The sequence below is a fragment of the Gordionus sp. m RMFG-2023 genome, chromosome 2, assembly GCF_954871325.1.
Source record: "Gordionus sp. m RMFG-2023 chromosome 2, tfGorSpeb1-WG-v2, whole genome shotgun sequence".
NCBI lineage: Eukaryota > Metazoa > Nematomorpha > Gordioida > Chordodea > Parachordodidae > Gordionus > Gordionus sp. m RMFG-2023.
Window position 1 is genome coordinate 18,234,448 of NC_088776.1, and position 13,272 is coordinate 18,247,719.

At 29.1% G+C, this 13,272-nt stretch overlaps 2 protein-coding genes across 3 annotated transcripts in view; one reads left to right on the plus strand and one right to left on the minus strand.

Annotated features, from left to right (window-relative positions):
- LOC135924769 (calcium-dependent secretion activator 1-like) overlaps positions 1-13,272 on the minus strand; it is a 44,176-nt gene that overhangs the window by 21,124 nt on the left and 9,780 nt on the right. For both annotated transcript variants that reach the window (XM_065459878.1, XM_065459879.1), the window contains exons 4-9: positions 12,131-12,221; positions 9,934-10,055; positions 8,759-9,125; positions 7,977-8,085; positions 7,661-7,825; positions 7,134-7,270 (exon numbers count right to left, since the gene is read on the minus strand). In XM_065459878.1, the coding sequence (XP_065315950.1) occupies positions 7,134-7,270; positions 7,661-7,825; positions 7,977-8,085; positions 8,759-9,125; positions 9,934-10,055; positions 12,131-12,221 (991 nt within the window). The remainder of the gene's footprint in view (positions 1-7,133; positions 7,271-7,660; positions 7,826-7,976; positions 8,086-8,758; positions 9,126-9,933; positions 10,056-12,130; positions 12,222-13,272) is intronic.
- Positions 2,467-3,762, plus strand: LOC135924680 (uncharacterized). The gene is made up of 3 exons (XM_065459776.1): positions 2,467-3,034; positions 3,083-3,437; positions 3,480-3,762. The coding sequence occupies exons 1-3, from the start codon at positions 3,026-3,028 to the stop codon at positions 3,731-3,733; spliced, it is 618 nt and encodes a 205-aa protein (XP_065315848.1). The 5' UTR covers positions 2,467-3,025; the 3' UTR covers positions 3,734-3,762.

Here is a 13,272-nt window from a genome sequence, read left to right on the forward strand (position 1 = left end):
CCCTTTATGTTAGATGTAAAAAATAAAAACCCGAGCAAAATTTTTACTTAAAAAAATTATATAGCAAGTAAAAATGAGTATAATATTATAATTAATCATGTGATCATTGATGATCAATTGAATATACATTACTTGTAAATTATTATTTTATGATGCAAAAATTTCTTTCTGTTTTTGTTTTTAAAAATAAAGATATAGTGTTATTCATGCGTATTAAAAAATATGAATGATTATAAATAGTCTTTGATAATTGCTATATAAGATATTATTATAGTTCATATATTTTTACATTCTATTTGGATTATATTATTATGATGATCGACATTATATATTTTCTAGTGAATGCAACAATAAAGTCATATGAAATATAGTTTACTATAATAGTGACGAAGGATTTTATGAATAAAGAAGAAAAACCAACTACTGTAATTGGTAAAAGTGATGAATCAAACATTTTAATTAATAAGAATGGTGAGATGAATATTTTAAGTGAAGCGAATAATGGTAATCAAGTAAAAAACAATTTTGAATCAATAAATATAACACAAGTAAAACTTGATAATTTTGATAAACAAAACAATTTTCAAGATTATATTGAATATATAGATATGTTGGAGATAAGAGGGATATTATAAGGAAACCAAGAAAAAAATATTATTTGCATACATGGGGAATAGTAATTTGGCAGAGATGAGGTCATTTATATATCCAAGAATCTTGAAGGAACTTAATTATGAGGAGATAGTTGAAGTTGGTAAGGCAGTGTTTAAGCCCCCTTCAACTTTGTTTAGCTCTAGGATTAAGTTTATGCGAATAGAAAGAGGGGAAGGCAAAGCATTTGCTGAATTTGCAGGTCGACTTAAAAGATTGATACAAGAGTGTAAGTTCTAATCTAACCTTGGTGGGTGAGGGATCAGATGGTGACTGGAATTAAAATGGCTGAATTGGAGAAAGAAATTTGCACCAGATTTTCAGAAGGAATAAATGACCTGGGAGAAAGGGTGAGCTTTCAACACGTTTAAATATGGCTTTGGCAATGGAAAGAGCTGAGGATGAAATTAATGATGGTAAAAAAGGTGAATAAATATAAGGAGCAACTGGAGAATATCAAAGAAATCCTTTTAATCAAAAGTACCTATATAATATTAAAGAAAAAGAAAATTTTAATTATTACAATAATAATAACAATTTTAAGTACAGAGATAATAGTAAATTATAATAATGATATGGGTAAGAACGCCTAGCGACATTTTATCACACGACACTTTATCATGACGACACTTTATCACGACGACACTTTATCACGACGACACTTTATCATGACGAAACTTTATCACGACGACACTTTATCACTCAGTCATTTGATAACGCGACACTTTATCACGCGACATTTTATCATGATATACTTAAAACTTAATTTATTATAATTGAAAAGTTAAATTTTGATAATATCTCATTTTTTGACTTTCATCATGATATACTTAAAACTTAATTTTATATATTTGAAAAGTTAAATTTTGATAATATCTCATTTTTTGACTTTCATCATGATATACTTAAAACTTAATTTTATATATTTGAAAAGTTAAATTTTGATAATATCTCATTTTTTGACTTTCATCATGATATACTTAAAACTTAATTTTATATATTTGAAAAGTTAAATTTTGATAATATCTCATTTTTTGACTTTTCCGTCTAAATCCCAATATTTAAAAAATTTAAATTAATTTTTTATGTTAACGCGACACTTTATCATGATATACTTAAAACTTAATTTATTATAATTGAAAAGTTAAATTTTGATAATATCTCATTTTTTGACTTTTCCGTCTAAATTTCAATATTTAAAAAATTTAAATTAATTTTTTTTTGTTAACGCCACACTTTATCATGATATACTTAAAACTTAATTTAATATATTTGAAAAAATAAAATTTTGATAATATCTCATTTTTTGACTTTTCCGTCTAAATTTCAATATTTAAAAAATTTAAATTAATTTTTTTTGTATTTTTTTTATTGAGAAAAACTCATATTTTAATTTACATAAATATAATTTTTTTTAACTTAATTATCATCTTATATAGGGAAACAGGAGACATAAGCAATAATTTTCTATTTATACTTTTTATTAATAAGTAACTATAAATCAATAAAACACCACACTTAAATTAATGTGTTTATCTATTGATATTTTTAAGCTAATCGTTGTTTCACAAAGATTTATAATTTTTACAAATTAAGGTTTTGTATTTACCCATAAATATAATAATATATTTTTTTCTATATATACCTCAATTTTTTATATTATTATATATTAAAGAATATTTTTTTTATTAATTATAATGTTTGAATTAGGATTTACATCGAAAAATAAACCTACCCTTTTATATCAAAATTACGAATATACTAAATTTAGGACAAATAAAAATGAATCAATATGCTGGAGATGCGCCAAATATAAATCTCTAAAATGCCATTCTTTTATTACAACAAAATTGAATGATATCTTAAAAGGTCCCCTTGATCATACTCATGAGGGTAACATTTCAAAATCTTATGCTCGAAAAGCAATATCAGAAATGAAATCCAAATTAAGTGAATATTCTAGTCCTTCTTTGGTCCATGCAACAACATTGTTAAATTATGATAATAATACTTTGATGGTTATGCCAAATAAGTCTGCCCTTTATCGATCCTTACAAAGGCATAAAAAATCGATCTCTACCATTATATTGCCTCCTATCCCTAAGGATCTCACTTTCTTATATCCGGAATGTTACAGGGATATGCTCAAATACGATTCTGGGCCAGATGATAATTTAAGATTTATAATGTTGAGCACGGACGAACTACTCGAAGGATTATCAAGATCGGATATATGGATATGTGATGGTACCTTTAAAATTGTACCTGAAATATTCTTCCAACTTTATACCATCCACTTTCAAATTGCACCGGGCGCGAATTTGATGGTATATATTGCTTATTACCAAATAAAACGGCGCATACATATGCAAGGATGATAAAAGTAATCATATTATATATTTTAAGAGATGTAATTTAAATTTTATTATAGGAGCTGAAACAATTACTACCAGGGGCGCATCCGAGGAAAATATTGGTGGATTTCGAACAGGCACCGATAAATGCGTTTAGAGCTGAGTATCCACTAGCAGATATCCTTGGATGTTATTTTCATCTAAAACAGAGCGTTAATAGAAAAATAAACGATTTGGGATTAAAAGAGATGTATGAGTCGAATGATGACTTTCGATTGTATAGTAGGTGTTTATCGGCTCTTGCATATGTCCCAGAGGATGATGTTGGAAACTCATTTGATACTTTGGCAGAAATATTTGGTGAATTGAATGGCTCATCTGAGCTAATTTCCTACTTTGAGAAGACCTATATCCGAGGACGTAGAAATCCCAGTAAAAAAATATTTTTTTTATTATAAATTTTTATATTTATAGGGCAACGAAATAACTTTGCAGCGCCTTTATATAATGTAAGACTATGGAATAAACACAATTCCACGTTAGAAGGTGTCGCCCGAACAACAAATTGTGTTGAAGGGTGGCACTATGGAATTCAATCCCTACACCAATGTTCTCATCCAACACTATGGAAATTTTTAGATGGGATACAAAAAGATATGCAGAAACATAAAGCTCTATATCTTCAAGTCGTGATGTCAAAAGCTATTGCCCATATTTCGTGCAATTAAATATATTATAAATAATTTATATTTTTTACTCGTGCGTGATATATTGATTTATAGTTACTTATTAATAAAAAGTATAAATAGAAAATTATTGCTTGTCTCCTGTTTCCCTATATAAGATGATAATTAAGTTAAAAAAAATTATATTTATGTAAATTAAAATATGAGTTTTTCTCAATAAAAAAAATTAATTTAAATTTTTTAAATATTGGAATTTAGACGGAAAAGTTAAAAAATGAGATATTATCAAGATTTAATTTTTTCAAATATATTAAATTAAGTTTTAAGTATATCATGATAAAGTGTGGCGTTAACAAAAAAAAATTAATTTAAATTTTTTAAATATTGAAATTTAGACGGAAAAGTCAAAAAATGAGATATTATCAAAATTTTATTTTTTCAATTATATTAAATTAAGTTTTAAGTATATCATGATAAAATGTAGCGTGATAAAGTGTCGCGTTATCAAATGACTGAGTGATAAAGTGTCGTCGTGATAAAGTGTCGCATGATAAAGTGTCGCGTGATAAAGTGTCGCGTGATAAAGTGTCGCGTGATAAAGTGTCGCGTGATAAAGTGACTCCAAATCGGGTAAGAACAATGACTGTTCACGATGTGGAAGAACTCACACCTCAATCCAATGTTTTGCATCAAGGGTGAAATGATACAATTGCCAAAAGATAGAGCACTATCCATAATACCAACTGTGGATGATCTATTGGACAAATTACAAGGGGGGTTGAAATTTACTGTCATAGATTTAAAAAATGCTTATTTGCAGCTACCAATAAAAGAGAGCTCAAAGGAATACCTAACTATATCAACCCATATTGGCTATTTTCGATATCAATGTATGCCTTTCGGCCTTTCTACTGTGGATTCGCGATAAAAGTTTCGCTATAAAATCCATTCGCGATAAAAGTTTCGCGGACTTTTTTCCAAAGATATATGGATAATCTATTACAGGACTGCCAAATGACACAATGTGAAAAAAGTATTAATGAAATTAAAACAGGCTGGTATGAAGGCAAAATGGGCTTTTTTTTAAAATAATCAGTTTCTTTTCTAGGATTTGTAATAGATAAAGATGGCATGTACCCAGAGAAATAAAAAATAGATGCTATTCGAAGGATACCAACTCCTATGAATATACACCATTTGCGATTTTTTTTAAGACTTGTGAATTATCACGAGAGATTTTTACCACATTTACATGGTATAGCCGCTCCGCTGCATAAATGAACAAGATGTATTTAATAAAATATAAAATAAAGCATCATTTGTCAACAGATAAAACATTAATTCCATATTCGTCAAACTTGCAAATTATATTGGAATGCGACGCCCTTAACACTGGTTTTGGAGCTGTGTAACTTCACATAGTTAAAAAGGATTTTAGCAGACCTATCGCATTTGCTTCGCGAACATTATTGGAGTCAGAGAAAAATTATGCACTAACAGAAAAAGAAGCACGAGAACTTTTGTTTGGAATGGAAAAATATTATACTTTCATTTTTAAACGAAAATTTATATTGCGAACAGATCACAAACCTTCGGAAAATTATTTGGTAATAAACGTGAACTACCAAAAATATCCAATAGTCGATTAATGTGCTAGGCATGGAAAATATCTGCATATGATTTTGAAATTGAATATCGTCCAGGAAAAGAAAACAGTGGCTGATACATTATCTAGACTGCCAGTAGCAAGTATGGAGTCAAATAATGACCAGAAACATGCATTAAAAATTAGAGCTATAAATTTGCTCGATATAAATCTTGGTCAAATTGAACTCCAGAAAGAAACAAGGAAAGATAGATTGCTAAATAAAGTAATTAAAAAGATTGAGAGATGATGGGTGGAGTTTGATGCGAAAAATGATGTAGAGTTAATTTGTTTTAATAATTGTAGGGAGGATTGTCAGTAGATCGTGATGTCATTGAATGGAAGGGAAAGTTGGTAATTCCAACCGTGATGTGGAAATCAATATTAACTTATATACACAGAGGGCATCCAGGAATAAATGATATGAAATCAATTTTTAGAATTTAATGTTGGTGGCCTAATGCAATAAAGATATTGAACAACATATTCGTCAATGTATGCCATGTCAAAGTAACCGGTCGAATATAATGGAGGTTCCTCTATATTCGTGAAACATATCTAATAAGCCATGGGAACGCATATATCTAGATTTCGCGGGACCTATCGATTCGTATTCATGGTTAGTTGGAGTTGATGTACATTCAAATGGGTTGAGGTAGAGTTGATGAGAGAGACAACGTCTAGAACAATGATCAGGTAAGAAAATGGTTCGCACATTTTGGAACGCTAAGACAACTTGTGTCAGATAATGGCCCTCAGTTTAGTTCTGGAAATTTCGAAAATTCTGTTTAAAGATAAATATTAAATTAATACATTCAACAGTTACCATCCCAAAACGAATGGGTTAGCTGAAAGAACAATACGAACACTAGTCGATATTTTGCCACTTGAAAAGATATTAAAGAGCCAAAGGAAGCTATGGGGAAAGTTTTGAAAGCATACAGAAAAGGCGAGCACCAATCAACTGGGCGTTCACCGGCGAAATTATTGTTAGGGCGCAATCTAAAAACTGGATTAGATTGGTTACATCCAAATGTTAAAGATGAGATGAAACGATCTAATATACGACAAAAGATAGCGCATGTTGAACACATTCAAATGAGGGAATTCGAGGTTTCACAGCCAGTATGGGTACATAATGAAATTAATTCCGGATGTAGAGAAGGAATTATAAAATCCAGAACTGGTAGATATTCCTATTTGGTAGAAAGTAAGGATAGAATGCTACAAAAGCATGCGGATCAACTGCGAAAACGGGATGTAGCGAAAGATAGAGAAATAAGGAGAGAGGAAGAAAATGAAGAAAATATGGAGTCGGAAATAGTTGAGAATTTGGAAAATGTAGAAGGATCACCAATAGAGAGAGATAACGGCGAAACGGGAAAAACTGATGAAAATTCAGGTCCACAGGATGTTTTTATTACCTCGAGAACTATAAACAACAATGAGGGGGAAATCATAAAGATCGAGGAAGCCTACACATCGTCTGATTGAAGAGTTTTAAAATCTTAAGTGTGGGGAAATGTGATAAATGCTAGATAAGATATTATTATAGTTCATACATTTTATATTACACTATATTTGGATTATATTATCATGATGATTGATATTATATATTTTCTAGTGAATGCAATAATAAAATCATATGTAATATAGTTTACTAAATAGTCTAATACAGAATGTAATATTAATTAAATTTATCAAAGTCCAGAAAGTGGATTTTACATTCTTTTCCAAAGAAAAAATTATCAAAAGAATCCCAAGTTATAAAGAATTAAAATTTGTATAAATATATACCAAAGAGGCTATAGGTTCCCCAAGCCGGTGATCCAAGGTTAATTTTTGAACGAGTGTGAATAAGGCATTATGATCAAATTTGCATGGATCAGCTTGAACGAGGTCATCCATTCCATGCTTCCTTATTCTATCACTCTCTAATATGAGATAAAATCGTAATTTTGTGTAGTGGTCAAGATTCGGTCTTAAATCCAGACCGAAACGAAAATGGGAAACGAGGCAAAATGAAATCTTTCACAATTAAAAATTGCTCTCGTAAATTATAGAAACTGAGAGATTCTGAATCATAAGTGAGGATTACTATGCATAAAATGACATCTTACAAGAATTCATAATTATTATTAAAAGTTTATAAAATATGAAGTATATATAATATTATAATAATAATTAAAATAACTTTTTTATAAAGAACTTGAAAGAAAGAATGATAGAAAAATTGCCTAAAAAAAAGAAGATTTATTAAGATAGAAATTTTTTTAAATATTTATTATTATATCATTAAAGCACAAATTTTTTTTAAATATAACCTTTATCGTTCATTAAGGGGCTAGGTGGAATGGGTCTGTGCGACTGACCGGTGGCCCTGCATAGAGCCTGTACCCAGAGAGCTCTATCGTTCTCTTCTTCGCTGGCAAAAACGATATTCTCACCTTCTTTAACCGCGGTAAAAAAGTAATGGCCACCTACCAAACCTTGAAAAATTGTTCGGTTTGAAAATTTTTAACAAAAAATTGATATCAAAAATCAGAGTTTCGATAAACGGGTCAAAAGGAAGGCCCCTTTAAAAAATGAACTTATGATAGAAATGATGCATAAAAATACAAATTCAGTTTGAAAATTAACCTGGGATAGATTGAGCGAAATCAATGGTAAAACCATCTAGTTGCATCATTTCTCTAGGATCAGCCTTTTTCTCACGATAGCTACACATAGCGAAAGTGTATTGAGAAACCTGAACAGGGTGTCATATTATGAGTAATATATAAAATATTAGTAAGAGTCTGTAGAAGAATAGTGATTCAAGGTCGTTATCTTTTTAATGTGAAAAATAAAATGTTACTACCCACTAAACGAGTTGATCATCAATATAATTTTATTTTTAAAATATGAAATTTCGAATAATAAGATGATCGGATATCAAGGGGCGCTCGGAGAGGAGCTCAAGTATAATGTATAAAGATTTTTTTAAATATCACTTTAAAGGATTTTTAGTATTTTTCATTCTGGAAAATTAAATTTATAAATTATACATATATTTAGATTTCTCTATTTAAATATATTTAAATTATTAGAGAGTTTTGCCCTTCCTAATAAAATCATTACTATAAATTTATATATTTTAAAAATCAATTATGTTAAAATAATCAAGGAAGTGGAATATTTGAATTTAAAAATTCCCCTATCAAGGCAAACGGTACATGGACTTACTTTTCTGAAACCTATAAATAATCAACCTTAAGAAACAAGCAAAAAATAATTGATTTAAATCAATTTGATTAAATCATGCCAAGCCTATTTTTTGCCCTCTCCTAAAAAATTGGGGGCGCCCCTGCCTGCCATATAATGATTCCCTAGGAGAACAACGAGAAAAGCTAATATTTAAAAGAATGCAAGTTTATTTATACCTGAACGAGTACAAAGTACCGTTTTCTCCACTTTTTCCAAAGATTTTTGCTTCCTTTGGCGTAAAGGTATCCTCCGTGTTTCATATTCTGCGGTTTGTCCATCCTAATAGTCACCTTGATTTTGAGACTAGATTCTGAGTTAGGTAGAGATGCGGCATTATCTTTGGTCGACTGTGAAGAAGTTTTAACATTGGGAGCCAACATTTTGTACCATTCGGGCATTTTTGAGGAGAAAGGTGTGGGCTTGATGACGACTTTTCCCAGTTCTTTGTCTTCGAGTTTTAGCATCTTCACATTTTTGGCGTAGAGTTTAATTTTTATTATAGGAAGAGTGTGGGCAGTAACGAAATCGCCTTGGCTATCCCAACTTTAAAGCGAGGGAGGGAGTGTTGGAAGAAGAATTATAAATTTAAGTTAACAAATAACAAGTCAATAAAGGTAAATATTGTAAGAGATAGAATCAATGCAGAACATCCTTTTTCTTTAAGAATAAAATATTTGATTAGCAGGCCCGTGCAAAATGAAGACTAGGTGGGCAACGGCCATAGGCCACCAATTAGACTATTTTAGAGGCCAACATTAATTTGTTTCCTACAGTGAATTGAAAATTTAAATATAACCAATTATGCTTACCGTAAGCACAAGTCTTGTCTATTATAAATTGTATATAAATATCAGAGACTTGCAGCCTCGCCGGATCTAAAAAATGAAAAAATTTGCAAACCGAGGCTGGCCTAATTTTTTTAAAATTATATAAATGAATCAGTCCCATGATTGATCATACATTCGGGGAGAAAAATGGTGAATTTAAAAAACCCTGGGTGGATCTGAAAATGGGTACCCGTCTCTAATAAATTTAGACAAAATGTTTTCAATATGCCAAAGGAGAAAAATCTGTCATAAGCGTTACCTTTAGCAGGTCCATTACACTTCCGCCTCTGATTAACTGAATATAGGGTATGTTCATTATGGTAAAATAGGAAGCCTTTATATATCAAAGTAGTGGCACCGTTAAGGGAAGATAAAGTTTATTTGTTATTTGAGCAAGATGATTCTTCGAGAAGGACTCTTTTTGCCTAAATAATAACAGCTAGCACACTACTGTATAAAAGCTTCATAAACCACATATATAAAAAATAGGCCTTAGTCTGCATAAATAATCGTTATAATTCAACCAGGGTTTAGAAACTTCTGCCATATCTGTCTGGAGTTTGACTCCACCGTCCACTTCCATAGTGCAATATATCAAACGGTTGGGATTTAAATTAACCAAGCCTTTTACTTCCATCACGATTACCTATTTTTTAATTTATTTATTTTTTCAAAAAAAAATTATAGGGCAACTTAGGTAACCTTAAGCACAATTGGGACCACTGCTTCAAAAAGTTAAAATTGGCTTTTAAAGCAATATTAAATAATAAGACTTGAGAAGGGGACTGAGTCAACAATTTTCATCAAAAATTTCTAAAAAAAATTGAAACTGTATTTATCGTTTTAAATTTTCACAAATTCTCAATCGTTTCACCGATCCAATCCGATATTACTAAATTTATTTTTATTTACTATCTATCTTTGAACCAATGTAACAAAAATATTAATATTTTCTATTTTAAAAAAAACCAACTAATTTCCACGAATGATTAAAGTGTATTTTATTTATTCTCCAAAAGAATCTCATTTAATCAATTTGCGATAATTATAAGTGAATGTAGTGTTGTTAAACAGCTCTATTTAGCCGATTTTTAAAAAGGGCTAAATTAATATTTAAGCCAAAATATTATTACCTAAGCCTCGAAATTAATAAAAGTGATAACCTCTCGATCATCTGTGGGCAAAATAAATACGCTTGAGAAATTTACTTTGGGGTAAAATCTGAGTAAATTGTTCTTAAAAATTGGATAAATTGAGTCGTTTAACAACATTAGCTAAATGTGACTCGTTAGATATTTTTAAATTCTTTTCTTGTCGAAGATAACATAATAAAAAATAGTGTACAATTTATATCAATTTATTTAAACATTACAATAAATAAATTGTATTTTAGTTCCCTTAATTAATTTATTTTTATAATAATTATTATCCAATAATAAAATAACCAAAAACAAAAAAAATATCCGATCTGATCTGTTTTTAAAAAATATAGGCACAATCTGATATTTATATTTTTTGGGCCGATACTTTTGAAAAATCAAAATATCGGTGCCGATTCGATCCGATATTTAATATCGACACAACCCTACAAATTATTATTATTTATAAAAAACGAATATGATGATTAAATTAATAATTCATTATAATTATTAAACTAGGTTTTTATTTATTTCATTGAACCATAAGATTAACAAGAATCAAAAACGATAATATTTCTATGATTAAATAGATTTAAATCGATCCATACCTGACTTTCACTCAAAAGTTTTTTGGAAAACGAAAAATACATAATATAGCTAAATGATAATCTGAGGAATGTATTGATTGATATTATAATATATATATAATATGCGTAAGATAAGGGGAAAATCTTGCAAAATAACTTAATGGTAACAAATTTAATTTTAGCCTCAATTGTCGACATTTTCTTGCGGCATCATGAGTAAACTATTCACTTGGTCTTATGACCAGTTCACCAATCTAGATAGTTAAATCATTTTGTAAAAATGCTTATAAATCAGGAATTCAAACCGACTCTGAACCGTTAAAAATCTCACCCAAACTTTAACCTATAAAATATTTGGCAACCCTGTTCGAGCTATATCCCAATTCTTTTAAGAGTTATTATTAATAATCAATTTTGATTGATAGTATCAGTAACTTTTTTTAGATATTTTTGTATATTGCTATTTGACGCTGCCAGCTACCCAGGTTTGGGTATAGATTCAAACATAGAATATTTTTTTTCCTCTCTATAGATATAATTTGTAGAATTAAATCTTTAAATTTTTTTTAATTGTATATGGCTCAATTTTATTTTTTTTTGGTGGATAAGCATAAAATTTTAAAAAGGGTTCCTCACTACTTTACATATTTCTAATAAATATGTATGCAAAAATATTCTAACCGGTTTTATAAAAGTTCAAACTGAAGCGATATTATTTTTTTTAGCGACCAAAACTGAGCCGTTATTTTTATCTGAACCTAAACCTGAGCAGATATTCATTATGGTTCGGATCCCTGATTGCGTTAATCAAATATTAAGATTTTAGAGATATGTTCTGTTGTTAAAAAAAATTCCCTCCATTTAACTTATTTTGTTCACTATTGTATATTTTTGAAGAAAGAATACTTCGTCGATTAAATCATTTATTTCATTTTAATATGTATAAATCAACAACTGATACGAGATTACAATATTATAAATTAATCATTCTTTACTTCAAGATTGAAAGATAGCACGACGTCTGTTTTGGACAAAGAATTTTCGTTACCATCCATAAAATCCATTTTGCTCAAGGAGGCGGTAGATCTAATTTAAGCAGATGTAAAAACATGGTTAAATCAATATATATGAAATAAGGGTATAAGGAAGGATATCTTATCAGATAAAGTAAATAAATATTCAAGGGCAAGTTTATATGGACTTCTTATCGAGATCATGATCCTAATATAAAAACAGTCCGACGAATTTATGGTTTGCGCCTTGACTTGAGCGTTCACTAGTGAGATAAGGTAATTACAAAGGGGTGATAAAGTTTTCACTAATGAAGGGTAAAATAAAGAGACAAGTAACCTGACTATCAAAATTTTATTATGAAAATAAGGACTAGTATATTAATTCAGTGCTAGGCATCTCATTTGATGTGGCTTATACCATATCTGGCTTACTAAAATAATTAGTAACACGTGTCCCATCATGGAATATTATAATCTATTTAAAAAAATAGATTATATATATCCAAAAAAATGTATACTTTTCTGAAAGTTCTAGACTATTAATTACTGGGTTGGAGAAAATTAATCAATACAAACTTGTATCTAATATATAGACTAATCATTATGACAATATTAAGGAAAAAAATTTATATTCATCCTAATTGTAGTAGAAGAGCTGACCAAAAGCAGCAAAAATATTTGACAAGGATCCGCGATTCTTCCATTACAATATAATATGCATAAAATTAAACTATCATGGCTTCCAATTGATCAATTTTTTTTGCCTTAAATCAATCTATGTATATTATATTATAATTGTATGATCTAATTTTTTTTTTTAATATTTAGTTTTTCTTGCTAAAAAAATTGTTTGGTATTGATTTAATAATGATTTAGAAAGAAATTTATATTAATAAAAAAAATTTTTTGGAGTATCTGAAAAATATTTAAGTTTGTTTTAGATAAATTTTACTATGTTTCTTTTCTTTGCGTTTTAAAGAAAATAGGGAAAAATTTATTGAGCTTCTATGAATCCTTTTAACATTAATTTGTTATACGTTGACGTTGTTAGTGAGGGATAAAAGCGGGTTCTAACTCAAGTCTCCTAGAATATTCTCATTATTTGAATAAAACGTTTTTTTTGA

Coding starts and splice junctions, on each gene's coding strand:
- LOC135924680 (XM_065459776.1), top strand. Junction 3,438..3,479: donor CCGAGGACGTAGAAATCCCA/GTAAAAAAATAT, acceptor TTATATTTATAG/GGCAACGAAATAACTTTGCA.